Source organism: Enoplosus armatus, chromosome 7 (genome assembly GCF_043641665.1).
Source record: "Enoplosus armatus isolate fEnoArm2 chromosome 7, fEnoArm2.hap1, whole genome shotgun sequence".
In the NCBI taxonomy this organism is placed as follows: Eukaryota; Metazoa; Chordata; class Actinopteri; order Centrarchiformes; family Enoplosidae; genus Enoplosus; species Enoplosus armatus.
In genome coordinates this window covers 15,613,607-15,632,051 of record NC_092186.1, presented here as the reverse complement: position 1 = coordinate 15,632,051, position 18,445 = coordinate 15,613,607, and the positions used below count along the sequence as shown (strand labels likewise).

Below are 18,445 nucleotides of genomic sequence, written 5' to 3'. Positions count from 1 at the left end.
AACGAGCAACATGAAAACTAATATTATGCCCATTTTCAAGTGGCACAAAGAGTGGTTGATTGTATTAGCTGGTATTGCACATATTGTGATTTAAGTTTTGGGAAAATAGAAGGGATTTTTCTTTTTTGGTTCGAGTTTCTAACATTGAATTTTGTCAGTTATGTGTCATCTGTTACATGCCTGAGTGTGTTTTAGGGTTAACCATGAACACTTTAACATTAACCATTATTCATCATTCTGGTGTCCTTAAGACCTAGAACCGTGTATTTGTGCATATAGAAATATACATATATGAGACATAAGATTTTCAAAGACGTTTTGTTGTTAAAGCATGACCAAAATTCAAACCAAGAAAATGCTGTTTAATGAAGGAAAAGCAACACTGATGACTTCTTGAAGTTTCTGAGTTTTAGCATTCAATTCTTGTTGTTTTGGTGTTATTATGGAGCAGAAACTTGTCAGTGCTGTATTAACTGATCAATTGTAGCATTGTTTTATCCATATCCGATCGCAGGACATTTCCTTTTACCTCAGAGTAGGTGTGGTATTAAATGGAGGGAATGGGATGGTATATTTTTTAGGTACATCTCTGTTTCACAAGGAAGGTAAACTGAAGGGGTTTGAGTACGTCACTCTACACAACAGGTCATCCGTCTTTGGTACATCCAGAAATGTATGAAGGGCATTTTTAGCTGAAAGGTCAGTTTGTTAGATTTTCTTGAGAGTATGTTGTTGTGGAGGAGAAGCAGTGTTGGACATGTGGGCATATTTTGTCCAAACGGGTTGTTTTTCGCTTTTTGTTTTTAAAAGCTAATTGTGTTTTAACAGAGCACTAGGAAGTCATTGTGTAACTGCCATATTTGTTTTATTTTACTTTTTACTTTTTCATGTTTGTTACATTTGTACAGCAGTGTCACAACAAGCTAATAGTTCCCTGAAAGTGTGTTCCCATCTTTTTTTTTTTTTTTTTTGGTTGTTGTTGTTTTTTTGTTACCTTTTTTAAATTGTTTCATAGCCTGGGACATTTATGCATTAGATAGGCAATTTTTATCCGAGTGACATATTCCTCTTCATAATCCCCTGAAAGCAAAACAAAATCATTAACCACGAAATAATAACAAAAAACTGAAATATCATAACCTTAAAGTATTCATTCATCTTGGTCACTACTTGGTTGAAACATATACTTACCTCAACTATCACTTGTAGTCTCTTTGCATCATTTTTAACCAATTTGTACACTGTGATGGAGCAATATTTGCTCATTCTTCCTCGCAAAATTGCTCAGGCTGAGTCAGGTCAGTTAGAGAACATCAACGGACAAACATGTTGTGGTCTTGTTACAGATTTTCAAAGGGAATAAGAGTCTGACTTTTGAAGAAAACATATTTTCATTGAAAATCACTCCTGTTAAGTTATTGTCTACACATAGTTCATACATATTTTCTCCCCTCAAGAGAAATATAGGTTTTATGAGGGATTTTTCTATACTGGGCACCATTCATTTCCCATGAATTCTTGACACATTGCCTGTCCTTGCTGCTGAAATGTAGACCCTGCCTCTGCAAACTCCTCACCGGCGTGACAGGTTGATATGCGTATTTAAATGTGATCGTAGAATTTGTATGTCAAAAGTTCAGTACCTATAAGGCCAAGGTGTCCATTTGTTAAACTTCCAGATGTCAGAAAAGCCCTGATTGCTCCTGCCTCTGTAATCCTTTGATTCCCTCGAGGGAAGTTTGTCTCTGCCGTCCACAGGGAGGTCAGAGTTTGAGGTCACTGCTGCAGGTCGGACACTCAGGGTTGTTGGGGGAAATCAAAGTTTTACATTTCACATCTTGTTGGAAACAATAATGCATTGTGGACCGTCTTTCAATTTAACCTCTCTTACAGTACGTCTTCTGAAGTTTTGATCATTATTTGACATGGTGCTCAAGTGTTTGTAGATGAGAAAAATGCAATTTAATCAAGTTCAACAATCTAAGACAACCAAATGTGAAAAAGGTTTGGGGACTGAATGCGTTTTTTAAGGTACTGATGTATATGGATATTGGCTATGCCTGAATTTAAACTTTTTTTTCATATATTGAGCACATGATGTTACATTTTATTTAGCCCTACTTTCATTTCAAAAGGCACAACTGTTTCTTATGCTATTCTTATTTATATTAGAGATGTCTAATAAAATTACATTTTAAATGTTTAAATTTGCATAGTTCTCAGTGTATATATAAGGAGACTCCAACTGTTTTATTCGTGTTACAAACAGTGAATATATTGGATTATTTATTTGTACAACTTCTTTTTTTCATTTGCCCTCATTAAAAATAAAACATTTATAGAAATAAGCATATTTACCACAGTTAAGACACACTGATGCCAATCATGCCTATTTAAAAGTAGCCTTTTAATTTAACTTTTTTTTGTTTTATTTCTTTACTTAGGAAATTTACTTTATTTAAGGGGATCCAACATTATTTTCCCAGTTTGAAGAGATGAACAGAATGTAATTGTAGAATCAAATTTTTTATTTTTTATTTTTGTTGGACAAAATTTGAAAACTACACCCGGAAATTCAGCATGTTTCAATCCAAACTGCCTGTGTGTAAATCTTCCCAGAAAGTGTGTAGGAAATCCACAGCTCTTCTTATGTGTCATTTATCCCCCATGTGTGTAATAATGTTTGTCATATTTGATGTAAATGATGGCACTTTTCCCTGAGCCACCTCACACTCCTGACTGAAGGAAATCGGTTTATGAGTTCTTCGTAGCTAGTCACACATGCCAGTATGGGATCAATAATCTGAAATGTGTCTGTATTTAGTTTGTGGGATATTTTGCACATCATTTAGACGGCTGACACGTTTTTTCCCACCCATATTTACTTGTGTTTGCAAGGGGAATATACTTTGCTGTAGCAGATTTTATGTAACAAAGGATATGTCACTATAATAAATTCTTTTTATTAAATGCTATAATTGTTGGTATTCAATGTGATGAGAAATATCGCTGTATGTGGTAATTACAGTGATGTACTTCAGCAGGTGGTTGATCATGCTGAACTACAAACGCTGGCGTTAAAACGGTAAGAAACTTCACTTCCCATGATTCTCTGCTGTCATGTGGGCGAAGGAAGCTAAACCGATGAAGAGGGGCTAGTTGCCTTTACTTGATTAAATCTTGATTTTGTCAAATTAATATCGCCATTTATTTATGTGTAAAAATATCTCAGTGATAAAACAGCTTTTTGTTATCCAAAGTAGGTCTTTAGCTTGGGCCAACAGTTGTTGTCAAGCAGGAATCATCTAAAATAAGGTAATTGTTACATTTTGTATTAGCAAACCCAGCTAACTGTCCCTGTTAGCTTAATACGAAATACGAGGAGGCAGCGATTAAATATTAGCTATCGTCATTTAGCGTAACGTTATTTTTTATATTGTATTGTACTGTATTTCTTTTTTAACGCTATTCGTGTGCGTGACAATTAAGGAAATTCACGTTGTACATAACGTTATTCTGCTATTTTGAATCCAGCTAACGTGAGTTTTGGGTCGTAATTTTCACAGTTATCTACACAGTAGTAGCGTTAGCTTTGTTTTGCTCTTTAGCTATGTTTTGGTTAGAAATGTGCTTTTTACCGTTTTAACAACTGTACTATTTTGCTGTTATTGCAGTGAAGACATCCAGTGAATGCCAGACTGCGAAAGAGAAACAATGATGGTGTTTGAGCTGCCAACCCACTAAGTTATCCGAGAGAGGACATCTGATGAAAACTTACTGTGACGATACAGATAGTAAGAGACTCATTTAGCCTATAAAGGCTAAATTAGAGCTTAATTTTAAAATCGCATGGGCCCCATGAAAACACACGCAGATAAACTACAGCATGGTTTCTGTTTGTTGAAGTATCCACAGCTCGTGTTGTCAAAAGTCTTAAAAACCAGGTTTAGGTTGCCTCACAGTTTTGTGTATGCCGCTGTAACCTCTCAGACTCTTTGGCAGCTTCATCATGAACTCATGTTTTGTGACCAGGCGCTGTTTAAACTCACACAACATCTCAAGATGCAAATTATTGTACTGTAAAATGTGCATATGTATTAAGGCACTAAATATGCCAGGCTGACTAACAGGGGAATGTGTATAAAATGATGCACAAACCATCAAAAACTATTATTTATTATCAAATAATTTGAATCAATCTTGGATGTGAATATTTTACTGACAAACGGTGCCATAGTCTCAATTAATAACTGTAATAAGCAGCTGCAGAATATACAGCGACTTTGAAAGTTAGAAATAGTAGTTTGATAGTAGTTTAATATTAAGTCAAAGTCCTCTTGCTAGCTTTTTTTTCTGGAGCTTTGAACCGCATTTCACAGTCTTTGTCAACAGATTTGAGATTTGCTGAGTCGTCAAGTCGTTGAAAGTTTCCCAGAATGAGCTAGTAAGTGGACTTTGAGCTAAGAGGATTTTGTAAAACAACATACAGTGTATGTTGTATTTGAAAAACTGTGGGAAAGAAAACATGATTTGTTGAATATTATTGTATTTATTTATTTTTTTACAGCCGGCATGGAAGACAAGGCAAATGGCTCTGTTGACACCAAAAGGTAACGTCTCCAATTAGTGTAAGACATTGCGTATCAACAGATTTCAAAGAGTGTATTAAACAGCTGTTACAGTTGTGTGTACATGAACATTAAGATGAATCCATTCACTGTGACACCACAGCCCAGTGGAGAACGGTCAACTGCCGGACCCTGCCAACTGGGGGGTCGCCGACGTCGTCAATTACTTCAAAGCAACAGGGTTTGAGGAGCAAGCCACGGCTTTCCAGGATCAGGTTGGAGTGCTCTTCCTGCTTAAAATTCCTGTCACGTGTTGAAAACAAACTAGGATGTCAATCATATATTTCTCTCCCCGCCTGACAGGAAATCGATGGCAAGTCCCTGCTCCTGATGACGCGTAACGACGTCCTGACGGGGCTGTCGATAAAGCTGGGCCCGGCACTGAAGATCTATGAGTATCACGTGAAGCCACTGCAAACTCAACACCTGAAGACCAACGCCTCGTAGCACAGCAGGCCATGCCGACACCCACCTCAGTGACAATCATCGTGTCAGGAGACCCCAGGTTAGCTGCCGCTTCACAAAGACTCCTCTGGCCACAGTGGCACCTTAACAGGATTTGAATGCTGTATGTTTTTATAAGCGTGGACCCCAAGAAATGGGTTGCACATGGAGTCCACTCAGCTGTTTACCCTTTCAGCCATTCTTATTTCTGCTGCTTGAGATATGTATTTTATTTTTTTGTGTTTTATTTAAAAGACGGAAACTTGGGGAGAATACTCTGCAGATATGATTTTTGTGTGCGTGTGTACGTACATGTGTGTTTGTGCGTGTGTGCAAAGTGAATTAACCTATGTTGGTTTAAAAAAAAAAGTATTTGTATATAAGATGATATATGGTTGAAAACGGTGTATGTTCTGTTGTACCTGAACACTTTGATACATGCAGAAAATTCTTCTGATGCATCCCATTTTGCCCTGAAATCAGTTTTTATGCTCCAAACTGCGCAGCTGAGTCCGTGAGTCGTCCTTAGCATGTAACAATGAAGCATTTTGTTTTCCCAGACACACGGAGCCAACCGAAAGCCTCTTTCTACCTGCACACCTAAATTATCTAGGCCCGAGGCTCTTGATATGAAAATATTTATGTGTATATATTCTTTCTATGTTCTTACCTGTGGTGCTTTCAGCATTGTCGCAAAGACAACTGTATTGAAGTGTGTATGACCAATGTATATGTGCAACATAACACTGGAGTTTGGATATCTGAATCAAAGATTTGCAATAAATGGTGCTCTTTTCTCACCAAAGAACAATATTAGTTCATGAATTTATTGATAGTGGTTCTCCTTTACTTACATATTCACATTACATGGTCAAAGCCATCATATTTGGGAAATCTTGAATTGTAGATGTAATTCTGACAAAAGAATATTTAAAAAGGTAATTTTTGTGATCAGCTTGATTAGGTCTAAATTATATCAGACTGACTTTTCTATTAAATGGCGTTTTCAGATTGATATGTAGATCACAACAGCAGCATTTATTATCTGGATGTGTAGGTGCCTTCACAGCTTGGCTCGTTTCCTGCGCACTGTCCCTGCGATGTTCCCTGAAGGGTTATCCAGGGGAAGAAGAACCTGTGAGGGGAAAATACATGTCAGTAACCAATTAATGTCATGACTAAACAACAACAAATGTGTTGTAATACCGGAACTTACTTCATCTTGGTTGATCAGGCCCATTTTTGTCATGTCTATGGTGAAGTAATGCTGGTTGGGCATGACGATCTCTATTTCATCCACCTAAAAGACAGAACACTTATAATCTGGGTTTTCCTGAATGAGAATGTGGTGACTTAATTTCAGATTGTTTTATTGGATTGTCCTGGAGGCATTCATTCCCCCATCTGTACCATGCAGTGACTGTTGATGTGTAAATGTGTGTATAAAAGACATCAGCCATTCAGTATCTGTAAAGACACATTGGTTTGTGCACGTACTGTTGCATTTTTTTGCATTTTCTTGAGGAAGTAGTGATGCTGTGACTATAAGCTTTGATATAAATCTTATGATCTGAAATGTGACTTACCACAGGAACTCTGTCCAGGACCAGAACCTGTGTTTCATAAAGTGTCTTCTGCACAGATGGTGAGAACTCTCCACGATCGTAGGGGCCAGCGAACTTCTCAATAATCGTCTCCTTCACACACTTCCTATAAGGACGGCGAAAGTATCAATTTTAGGATTTTCTGATATATGTCTCATTCATTTAAAACAGGAGATATTTTCTTTCTATTTTGTGTTCAGAACCCATATAATTTTTTCCTCCTCTTTTGCAGATAAAGTTACTCCATCATGGATACCTACAACTAGTGTTCTTTAACAGATAATTACCATGCAGCGTCAAAGTCGACATCCTGAATCTTGCTGTAGCACCACCTAGCATAGACAGAGGTGCAGAAACACCTGTCTTTGACCTCTTTCAGAGTAGTGAAGCGGTCTCGGAGGAAACCCTCAAAACCAGACTGGGTGGTTTTCAGCACCGTCATGTTCTTCACCCCACTGTGAACCACCGGGACGCCTGTGTGTGGCACAGAGTCATTGAGTAGTTTGCATAGTAGCCCAGTACAGACACAAACGGGACAGCAGGCCTCACGCTGGAGTCCCTAATATACCCATCACAAGCCTATCATCAACAGTGACATGCAGGAATGCCGAGGGCTTAGCCATAGTTTTAGATCCCTTAGTTAATGGTATGTGCATCACACCCAAACCACAGAGGATTTAATCAACAAGCCTCAAGAGTTAAAACTGCACACAGATGAAACCATACACCCCACATCATTATGATTTTTTACAAGCAAATACATTTTCAGCTACATTGATTTGAAATATGTGTGTTTGTTTGTGCTTACCATTGAGATTCTGGTCAACATCACAGAAGCGACAAGCTTCTGGGCTGTAGATAAATGCATGAGCATGCTCTACCCCATTCTGAGAAAAAATGAATGTAGATGACATTGAATGGAAATCGTGTTGATATTTCACATAATTTAACAAGTTAAGGTGTATTTGACTTATGGTGCTGCTTTAAGAATTAAAAAGATTAATAAAAATAAACTACAATGTTTCTTAAGCACAGTTGTAACTGATAACATGTCTTGTAGATGCACCAGTGACAGCGACCTGGACCTTCAGCCATTGTTAAAGACTAAGTAAAACCCCCTCAAAATCTTGTTTTCACCCATCAGTGATGCTGTGTGTGTTCAGAGCAGAAAAAGACTGAAGTTACTCTTCAGTAAAATGTCAAGTAAAATGTCTGCCATCACAAAGGCAAACTCTGAACCCTGTATTTTACCTTCTCCAACCTTCTCCACGGAGCCTCCTCCATGTGAACTTTGGCCCTCAGCACATGATTGAAAGAGGTCAGGAAATGATGACAGATATCCAGGGAAAACTGCTCGATGGTCTTTACCTGAACAGTTAAAAAGCAGAGTGACAGGCAGTAAGACTAAAAACATCCAAAAGAAAAAAGTCTTGTGAGTAATGTTGTTATCTAAGGTGAATGGGATCATACAGGAACTGCAGACTGTAACAAGTCCTAACTGGACAAAAAAAATCAACAGGGTTTGTTTACCTTTTAGCATTTTATTTGATCAGTGTGTGTTTGAGTTGGGGTGAGGGGTCTGTTGTGACAGGATAGTGAAGTAAAAGAACAACCATATTAGGAGTCTCCCAGTTAAGTGAATGAAAAAAGTGTTTCTGTTGCCTTCAAGTAACGCTGTATTAACTGGTCTGAGTATGACATTGAATGTAACATCTCTGTACTGTCTTTATTTAACACATCTAAAAATTCTAAATGTTATCCATGAAATGTGTTCATTGTATACATTGAAATTAACCTTTAAAAGGCACAATAAGTGGATGTACGAGTACTGTATGTTGCCATTAATCCTGTTGAATCTCTCTCCACCTCAGACTTCCATGTAGCTGCATCTAGTTGTTTAAAGCTGGATGACAGAGAACTTCCTTCTCCTGAATGTAACTAAAGCCAACATACCAATCTGTGAAACAAAGGTCACACCTCAATTATTTCAGACTTAATTTCAGTAACTTCTGAATTACACGATGTTCGACTCTACTTGACTATTGTAATGTTCTTCTCTCTGGCTTAAACGCTTCCCTCATTAAAAAAAAAAGCTCCAGCTTGTATAAAACACTGCAGCTCAGATTTTGAAAAGGCCCTGAAAGTTTGACCATATAACTCCAGTTGTTGCCTCCCTACTCTGGCTTCCAATCTGCTGTATGTTAGAGCTGATTTTAAAATGGTCCTTGTTGTCACCGGAGTGGTAGAAGTGTTGTGATGAGTAGAAAGTGGCTGGAGCGTGGTATTGGGGCTATAATAGGTTACAAGCTGCAGTATATTGACGTGTCCCTGTCAGTAGAGGCTAGTGACCTACCCCCTTGAGCTTGGCCAGGGCATGGACAGTGTTCTTGATGGTGTCGGTGGGGATGATGTCTGAGTTGTCTCCGGTTAGATAATCTTTGCGTGACTTGAGTGTGAGCTCCACGTCAGCTTTCAGCTCGATGATGTAGTGGTGGCTCCCCTCTCTCCGGATGACCAGCACCTTCACTGTGTTCTTGCCGTAGCCTGTTCGCACAAACTCCACGTTCTTCACACACAAGGAACAGATTACTGACATGCTACAGTTTCCAATTATGTAAACAGGTGTTTTGTGCCATAAGTGTATATTTTGCTGGTATTTTCAACTGTGCATTGACTTCATTTGATGTCTAGATTGTTTTGCATTCATTTATTTATTTCTTTTAAAGTTTGGTCTTCGGGGCATGAGCCCTGGGATATTTGTGCCGCATTATTTAGATTGATCTGTCACCTTTAATTTAATATTGTTAATAACTATTGGAGTTTGCTGATTTTTCTAGTGTATTAAATGTAATAACATCTATGCGCAATTTCATTTAATGTGGGGTTGGTCTCTGATTGGTTGCTTGAGCTTGATTATTTTCCACATTCCAGCTTTCATTCATCCCTGTAATGTATTGATGAAAATATGCCAATTTTAACACTGCCAATATAGTATTAGATTTCTCCAAGAGGATCAGTAACTCAATGTGATAATCTATCCACAAAGTGAGGAATAAGACATTTGAAATCAATCAATCAACCTGCTTTGACAGAAATATTTTACTGTTAGTTTACAGCGTCAGGATTTGACAGTAGCTTATGATTTAAATGTGGTTATTTATTCTTATGAGACATGAACACTGGTTTGTTTGGCAGACCATGGCTGACCCCGTGGTTGTTCACCCCAAAAATAAGATAAACTCCAGTAACCAAAACCTGTTACGGTATCGGTATCTTCTAATAACACTCTGTGTTTTAGAACATGTTTTGCTATATATAACAGGAATGGTTACCTGATCTGAAGCAGCTGCCATGGTATCCTCCTGTCCTTTACCTGCTGTCTGTCTGTCTGTCTGTCTGTCTGTCCTCAGTCCCTGCCACAGCTCAAGCAAAAGGTGTCTCTACCGATGGAGGAGGGTTTTGCAGAGAGGGTGGTGCTACCTTTGCACTTAGGCGATTGGAAGTTACATTAGGTGAGGTTTTACCTGTTCAGTGAGTTTAATTACACTTTCAGACATGCAAATGTTCACACAAACGCACTCTGATCTGTCTGTTGTTTTAGCAGTGAACTCTCCACTCTGTGGTGTGCAAAACTTTCTCATAGTTCCAGTCGGACAGGTTATATTTTTAGATTGATTAGCTTAGACACCCTGCACAGACATGAAGACTCTGTACGTGTGGAAATTCAGTAAACAGACATCATATTGGCACCACTGTCATAATAAGGCATCCTTTATAAAACGTTTATATTAGCTAATGGCTTTATTAAACATAATGATTTGATAATATGTTGTAAGCTATTAATAAGAAAATGTTTTGGATGCCAGGTTGTGAAAAAACAATGGTAGTAAGCTTATTTTGCTGTACACTTGTTTGACAGTCTGTGTTGATCGCAGAAATGATTTGGAGTTTATATTAGCACATGATGAGGTTGCATTGCTTTTCTTGTTGAAAGATAGATTGTCAAATGTCAATTGTCAATTAAGCATTTATTCCATCATAAACAAATTACTTTCTTCTACTTTTTCACTTTTCTTAAGTTACCATGTTTAGCTGTAAGTAAGCCCATGGTAGGCTATTGGTTTAATAGGTCCGTCATACATTTACACATACTATAACAATGTATCTTCTTTTTAGACAGATTCACTCTAATTTATTTGCACCCCACTGAAAATTAATTAAAAGTCGGTCGCTCCTTTCATGACTCATGCAGAAGGTTTTGCTGGCTTTTTATTTACAGTAAAAATTTGTTATTTTATTTTAATACAGACTGTGTTTTGCCTCATCATGCTTTGATTTATCAGTGCACGTGTAAATGTTGTTAATCATTAATGAATACTCAAGAGTTTGTCACCTAGTAAGCCATCAAGTCTGCAGTTATAAGCGTCAATTAGTCTTTAATAGGTACTGTGTTGTGTCACCTTTCAATAAGCCTCAAGTTTGCTTTTGTAAATGTAAGTCATTAATAGAGGGTCATGGGTTGGCCATCCTCTAATAAGCCATCAATTCTGCAGTTATAAATATTAATAACTTGTTTATAAATGGATGTGGGTCCAGATGCTCTGCAGACCTCTCCCAGGAGGTAAGTGGTCGGTCAGTCTGTTGATGGAGTCCCCCTGATGAACTAAAGACCTCGCTAAAAAGACAAAGCAAGTATCATGAGTGAGGAAGATGAATATCAGTCAAAGAGATTTATTACAACCTGGAAGTACTGAAATCAGTTCCAGCTAAAAAGAAATTTCACTGAATGAATGATTAAATTAGTATTATTATTATTATTATTAATGATAGTCCAGAAAGACCGTCTGCTGGAACAGTTTTTACAGATGTGTCTCACCCAAGTGATAAATATTTCTTGATTTTAACAGTTTATTTTACATTTTATTCAGTTTCTCTAAAAACAATATTACCTTGTGACCAAAGTCTAAATTTAGTAAGAAAAGAAGGATTGAATCTCCAAAACACATGTTTGGTATGAACTCAGTGCAAGTTGGTTAATGCTAAATGTGATGATGAATAAAAACAGAGATATAGTTGTAGGGCTTGTTTGTTTAGAGGAAGCGATCCCTTGTAAGAGGAAGTCATATGGCCGTAGGAATGGATTTTATTCAAGGTTCAATTTATTCATCCATAAAACATTGAATAAATGATCTTGTCTTTACATGTTTTTAATGTTTTATTTCTTGTTCTCCATGTCGGTAATTTACTGTTCGACTATTTTGCTGTCAATTTTTTGCTGTTCACTGATGATCTTCTTAATTTGAAGTAATGTGGATCTACAGATTAGAAGGTTAACTGCACATCTAAAGCTTTAGTGACATGATTAATTAAGTTAAATCTCAACCTCTAAAATCTGCCTCTCATTTAATCCCTCAGCCTCTGATAAAAAAAAAATACAATGTAAATTGAAATTAAAGTGTTTTATTTCGCTGTTTTCTTACAAGGTGAGTTTTTTGAGGAGTGGTTTCCAGTTCAGTAACCATTGCTAATAAAAGATGACTGTGGTACTGAGAAACTCCCAGGTGTGAACATGTGCAACGCTTAAAATATGGAGAACTGTGCTGAAAAAGGCACAAACTCTCACTGGATAAGTAAAGGTACAGTATGTAGACTCAAGGTATTTACACAGATCCAGAGTCAGTGAAAGCATCCAAACATTTAATTTAATATTTACCCTATAAACTCTGACAGTCCCTTCAGAATTCAGTCATGTGACCGCGTCTTATGACTTCCTGTTTTGTATCTACAGGCAGCTGTACTGCGTTCACTTTCAATGTTACTCAGTCATGAAGTACACAACCTATCAAAAGATTTCAAATTTCCGTTTTTGATTACTGCAGTGTTCACTTCACATGGAGGAGTCGGTCAGGATGGCCACATGCTTGTGCTCACAGATTACCATCATGTTTTTGTGTTGCGCAGTGTGTAGTACTGACATTTCCTGTAGAAATGAAGCGGGTGAACCTGTTGATTGGTGAGTTGATATAATATGTTGCAGTTTCCTGACAAGAATGAAGTTTTAATGGCACAATACTATAGCGTTATACCAATATAAGTTTTTAGTTATGGTGCTTCAGATGTCTTGTGTCTTTTGGACTTGGAACTGTATATTATTGGTACTATGTTTTAATACATTTGGGCATGAAATCAATATAAAATAAAAAGATTTTTCTTTAATTTTCGAAGGATTTCTTTTGTAAATGCAAAAGAAAAAGTATATTTCTCTCTCCTTGCACTGCAGGTTTATCATCTACAAGCTGCCCAGGTATAAGATTGGCGAGGTCGGCAGTGGGGTGGATTACATGTACCTGGACTCCTCAGTAGGGAGCTGGCAGATGAGTAAATTCATGGTGAACACCAGTCAAGGAGCCATAGGGAGCACCTTGAACCAGCTTTACATGGGAAAGGCCTACAAGGTGAGAATATATGTCCCTGTTCTTTAATCCGATTGAACAGAGCTGATGCTGGTGTCACTTTGCTGAGTAGACATTCTTTTGTTTTCTATGGGGAACTGAGCTGAAGCTGGACAAGTTTCCCCAGCCAGATGAAGTAAATAACATAGTCCTTCCTCATGCCTTTACTTGTGTGGCATGTAATTGCACATTTATCAGTATTTGGAGATCAATCTCTCTGCGGAACTGTGAAAGTAATCAAGACCAAATTAAAAAAACTGAAAAATGTTATTATTCACGTTCTTGCCAAGAGTTAGGTGAGAAGAAGATTGATTACCCTCTCATGTTCAGCAGCTGGGAAGCTTATCTTAGCATAAACACTGGAAACAGGGGGAAATAGCTAGCCTGGCTCTGTTCAAAGGTAACAAAATCCCCCTACCAGCACCTCTCTATTACTTACTAATTAATATGTTATATCTTTTGTTTAATTCATACAAAAAACAAAATGTAAAAATGACATGTTGTGGTTTTACGGGGGGGTTATGTGCCAAACAGGGGCGTAGAACAAATTCTGGATTCTCATCGTCATGAGGTTGCCAGGCAACCAGTGGAGATTGGTAAAAGGATTTTGTTACCTTTAGTTCGAAACGGACTAGCTGTTTCACTGTTTCCAGTCTTTGTGCTAAGCTAAGCTAACCTTCTGCTGGCTGTAGCCTTATATTTACTGGAACAGATATGAGACTTTGACCCTCTCATCTAACTCTCAACAAGAAAGCAAATAAGTGTATTTCCCAAAATGTGGAACTGTTCCTTTCAGAACTGGGCTTTATATACAAAATAACTGAAACTTTACATAAAAATCACATCCCCAAAAGTGTACTTTTCCATAAACTGTATGCATAAAACAAGTATTCCCCTCAGTCTAACAGCTCAGTCTACGCACTCTACAATGATGGACCACCAATCCTGGATTACATCCGAGGTTATGGACACACTAAAGGTGCAGTGGATTATGAAAGCTTTCTTTTCACTAGTTTTGAGGATTTCTGCTTTGATTTCAGTAGGATGAATTTTGATCGTGGCTGTATGAGAAGGCTGATGACACTCTATACCTGAAGATGATGCTCTTTACAGCAGAAAATATCCCAATATTTAAAAGACAGTAGGAGCATTATCACAAAATATATGGCAGTCAAATCAAGTACATTATATTTTTACATTCAACACAGGGTTTGTAGTTATATGTGTGTTTAGACAGAACAGCAATTTTGTTAGTACATATTCAGACTCTTTCCAAGATATGGAGAAAAATGTTCACTGTAAAAACTGTACCTTTTTTCAATATGGTGCATTCAAGGACCTGTTTCTTTTTTTTTTCTCTAATAATTAATGACAGATGTATTTCCAGGCTGCTAGTCATCATTTACACTGCTATGATTTAGCAAAAAAGGACAGATCAATGTGGTTTTGGTGTCAGGGGGAGGAAATGGGCAAAGAGCATCCATCTGATAACTGCTGTTGACTCTGCATTATCGACTGCTGTGACATGACTTGATGGAAATGGTTTACATGTGTGAGTTGCTGTATTGAGTGGTGTTTGTGCACATCTTGCAGGGGTACTGCTCTTTGACCGCTCTCAAGGTTTCTGGCTGTCGCACAGCATTCCCCATTTCCCCTCGTTCCCAGAGAGAGGCTACGTTTACCCCTCCTCTGGCAAAGTCAACGGCCAGACTGCTCTCTGTGTGACCTACCAGTATGAACAGTTCTTGCTTATAGGTGAGTGAACAGTCATGATGCAACAGGGCCTGACTTACTCCTGCTCTGTACACATCCCAGACTTCAACAAAACAAGAAAACATTTACCCTGCATCCTGGCCACCTGATGTTTTAAAGTCCCCCTCCTCGTGATCCAATACGCAGTTTACATATGCACATGGATCTTGTGTCCAGCAGTTATATTATTGTATACATAAATTATATAATATATTTGAAAATACCGATATTGTGATCCCTGATTTTGTCATAAAACAAAGCAATAAGAAATTGTGAGCAAATCTGTTGATAAATGTTGTCCACAGTGTTTCTGCACTGATAATTTGACTAGTACAGAGTTTCACAGCTGATGCCATTTGTTTTGTATTGTGATAGCCTGTGTTTTATGACATTAATAGATATCTTCAAGTTTTATCAAGTAGAGAAATATTTTAATAGCTATCAGTTCTTTAAAAGAGCACTAAACTTGCTTGCAATCGAACACACAGCAAGATGAGGAAAGTCAGTCTCATTGATGAAAACTAATTTTATCAATGAGACTGAAGTCTGAGGGTTCCTTTAAGCTGACCCACTACAACTTTGTATTGGTAATGGAAAATCTGGAATACATAAAGCATTTAGATAAATAACAAAATACATGACTAAAAAATTAAATGAATAAATTTATATGGAAAGAAAATACTGTTTTATGTAGCTGAAGACAGATATATTCAATATTTATTTTTCTTCTTCCTCTCCAGCAAAGCAGCTGGTGTACATTTACCCACGTTTCTATAACTGTTCTGTACCTGCTGCGTTCATGGCCGACCTGCCGCAGTTGGCACAGTTATGTGAGGGCTTCAAACCACCGCTGGCCTCAGATAAGAGAGTGGAGCAGCTTTTCTCAATCCAAGGGGAGAAATTTGTCAGTTTTGTCAAATCTGAACGCTTTGTCGATGGTAAGATATTCCTCATGCACTGTAATTTCTATTTTACCTTTTAGACATTAAGTTGCTCCTTTGTTTACAAGTAAACAAAAGCATCTATTTTGGTCTTTTTGAGAGACCATGGAGTTACACAACCACGATTGGCACTTGGACATTTACTCCACAGAAAATCTCACAGCAAAACTGCAGTTTTAAACGTTTTACACAAGTTAACAATTTAATCAAACCGCCTGTCTGCTTCTGTCTTGTTTGCACATTTCACATGTCTGCCACAATCACTCATTATCAGGTGCAGACAGACATCTATCATATCTATCACATATCGTCTCAGAACAGTGAAGTTTGTGAACACACCCCACCTTCAAAAGTACTCTCTGCTCCCCCTACAATGAGACATTGCCTCTGTGTGACCCTCGTCACATTTTATGGCCTGAGTGAGGACAGTTGACAGTAATCTTTCCCTCTCAGATTGTTTCATTTGTAGGGTTTCTAGAGGCCCCAAACACGAGGCAGAAAACTGCTACAAACTAATATGTCAATGAGCCCTGAGCATGAAGGATAGATATGAGCTATAAAACAATATGAATCCCCTGACTCATTAGAGCATAATCACACATCTAAGAACTTCCTATTTAAATGTTCAATTATAAAAAGGGAATTTACAGTTCTTTCCAAAAAGTTGCATTTGCATTTCATAGATTTACTCCCTAAAAAGGCAGCAAGACAAGGCAAATGATTTCATGAGCTGGTCATGTGTTAATTCTCTTTAGTTTTATATTATTTGGGAAACTAACATAAACAACATAAAACTGTTAACCTATTCTAGTACACTTTAATAACCAAGTGAGCTTACCTATATTTACTATGTGTCATTTTGTCATCAAAATGCAACTGAACTAACCACCTCACTGGCATTCACTAATTCATTCAGACATCTACACGGGCTGGGTGGCTCAGGTTCTGGATGCCGACCTGCTGGTGGAGACCTGGCAGAGACAGGGTCACGAGCTGCCCTCCAACTGCTCCTTGCCCAAACACGCCATGAACATCAAGACGATTCAGCTTCCCGGATCAGTCCTGTTCCAGTCCCACTACGACCACTCAAAGTGGTGTGTGTCGCGGGCCTATGAGGACCAGGTGACCTGCCTGGGGGATCTAAACAGGGAGAGGGCCCAGTTGTGGCGCGGTGGAGGTCTGGTCTGCTCCTTCAACCCCTTGATTTACAAGGCCTTCAGACAGCTGGTGGCCCGGTACATTGGTTGCTGAACGAGACAAAAAGATAAGATGATAGGGACTGAATCCGTTTCAGATTTATGGGACTAAATGTGGAGGTGGATCCTGTTGGGATCAAAGCAGCTGGCATGCAACCGTCAGGCCGCACATGTGCAAGTTAGGCATCAATTTAAAAAACAAACAGTTACAACAAGTGTTTGAATTTAACACAGTGGGTTCTTTAATAGATAAGTACATTATTCTAGCAAACTATATGATCAGTTATGAAAACATATATCCCAGTAGAGTCTGCCTCCATTTTGACAGTTAATCTGGGTTTTATTTACTTTTTTCTGGTAGTTTTCCTCCTGCAGAATCACTGGAGATCACTGGCAAGTTTAATACCATGTTTCCCACTTTCTCTGTGTGTCAGAGTCTGGCAATATTTAAAAGTACACTTGTAATTAATAGGTTAATGCAAAGACTTGTGTTTCTGTGTTCTAGTATGTACTGAAATGCTGACATAGTCTTTAAGGATGATAGCGACAGTTCAAGCCTTTGACAAGCTATTGACTTGAAGAATATATGGTTTTAATTTCACCAGCTGTGTGAGTTTGTATGAGTAGTTTTCATTTTACATTTTTTTATGATGTGACTGTATGTTTTATTAATAAATACGCAAGTATTTCAGTGTCATCACTGACTCACATATATGTCAAAATATCAGATACCACATCACATAACTTGCCTGTATTTATGTAAGTAACCTTTATTTCTTTACCTTTTGTGTTTTTTGAGGGACTGCAAATCTAAATTAAATCTCATCACGTCTCATTCTGAATATATTAAAACTTTAAAAGATCAGGCAGAGTTGTTAGAAAATGGGATACATCTGTTGGAGGAGAGTGAAAGAGCTTCCCCTCAGGCCCAGCAGCCAGCTGCAAATCTCACTGTGGTTGTACTCGTGTGTGTCACTATGAGTGTGAGTGTAAAAAGGAAGCAGTTTGCTCAGTGAAACTTCCTGAATGACTGAAGGACATGGACTCTATCAACATCCAATCTGTATTTATTGAATGTTTTGTTATATTTCACACAGATGGAGACTGTGACTGTATATGTCATCATCATAACTGGGTGTCACGTTGTCAGGAAGATGCACTTGGTGAATAACTTAAGTATGCAGTGTTTTGGGTTAACAGTGTCACCTAGTGGTCAGATAGTCATACTGTAAGTGTAGTATTTTCTCTGTGGATCATTCATCATAAAGTGCATACCTATACTGCTCTTTACATTTAGCCTGTTATTGCATCCTAAATTCTAACTTTCCTAAAATAAACCTAAAATTCTGCCGCAGGGTTAAGATTATTTCATGTTTCCAATATCATCATCAACTTATGGAGAGGGTTTGCTAGAATCGTGTGTCATAT

At 37.9% G+C, this 18,445-nt stretch overlaps 3 protein-coding genes across 4 annotated transcripts; 2 read left to right on the top strand and 1 right to left on the bottom strand.

Annotated features, from left to right (window-relative positions):
- The first annotated feature begins 3,241 nt into the window (after positions 1 to 3,241).
- samd13 (sterile alpha motif domain containing 13) lies at positions 3,242 to 5,075 on the top strand. Of its 2 annotated transcripts, XM_070909538.1 has the most exons (5): positions 3,242 to 3,315; positions 3,675 to 3,794; positions 4,568 to 4,610; positions 4,732 to 4,843; positions 4,932 to 5,075. In XM_070909538.1, the coding sequence occupies exons 2-5, from the start codon at positions 3,767 to 3,769 to the stop codon at positions 5,073 to 5,075; spliced, it is 327 nt and encodes a 108-aa protein (XP_070765639.1). In that variant the 5' UTR covers positions 3,242 to 3,315; positions 3,675 to 3,766. The 2 variants fall into 2 exon arrangements, with proteins under 2 accessions (XP_070765639.1, XP_070765640.1); XM_070909539.1 differs by lacking the exons at positions 3,242 to 3,315; positions 3,675 to 3,794 and adding an exon at positions 4,411 to 4,444.
- Positions 5,076 to 5,876: 801 nt separating this feature from the next.
- uox (urate oxidase) lies at positions 5,877 to 10,061 on the bottom strand. The gene is made up of 8 exons (XM_070909258.1): positions 10,009 to 10,061; positions 9,030 to 9,242; positions 7,928 to 8,044; positions 7,485 to 7,563; positions 6,964 to 7,150; positions 6,659 to 6,782; positions 6,289 to 6,372; positions 5,877 to 6,207 (listed from the first exon to the last, which is right to left on the bottom strand). The coding sequence occupies exons 1-8, from the start codon at positions 10,027 to 10,029 to the stop codon at positions 6,136 to 6,138; spliced, it is 897 nt and encodes a 298-aa protein (XP_070765359.1). The 5' UTR covers positions 10,030 to 10,061; the 3' UTR covers positions 5,877 to 6,135.
- A 2,378-nt stretch (positions 10,062 to 12,439) lies between these two features.
- Positions 12,440 to 17,690, top strand: LOC139287986 (deoxyribonuclease-2-beta-like). Its single transcript, XM_070909215.1, is given in 7 exon segments — positions 12,440 to 12,490; positions 12,526 to 12,689; positions 12,957 to 13,131; positions 14,029 to 14,107; positions 14,722 to 14,883; positions 15,621 to 15,818; positions 16,738 to 17,690. Coding segments are annotated over 7 exon segments (1,164 nt in total). The 3' UTR covers positions 17,073 to 17,690.
- The last annotated feature ends 755 nt before the right edge of the window (positions 17,691 to 18,445 follow it).

What these genes read in the sequence shown, in the direction of transcription:
- samd13 (XM_070909538.1), top strand. Translation starts at nt 3,767, where the DNA reads ATGAAAACTTACTGTGACGATACAGATA. An exon ending in TTACTGTGACGATACAGATA is followed by an intron (nt 3,795 to 4,567) that starts GTAAGAGACTCA and finishes ATTTTTTTACAG; the next exon opens with CCGGCATGGAAGACAAGGCA. An exon ending in CCACGGCTTTCCAGGATCAG is followed by an intron (nt 4,844 to 4,931) that starts GTTGGAGTGCTC and finishes CCCGCCTGACAG; the next exon opens with GAAATCGATGGCAAGTCCCT.
- uox (XM_070909258.1), bottom strand. Translation starts at nt 10,029, where the DNA reads ATGGCAGCTGCTTCAGATCAG. An exon ending in CCCTGGCCAAGCTCAAGGGG is followed by an intron (nt 8,045 to 9,029) that starts GTAGGTCACTAG and finishes TTAACTGTTCAG; the next exon opens with GTAAAGACCATCGAGCAGTT. An exon ending in TGTTGACCAGAATCTCAATG is followed by an intron (nt 7,151 to 7,484) that starts GTAAGCACAAAC and finishes TGCCACACACAG; the next exon opens with GCGTCCCGGTGGTTCACAGT.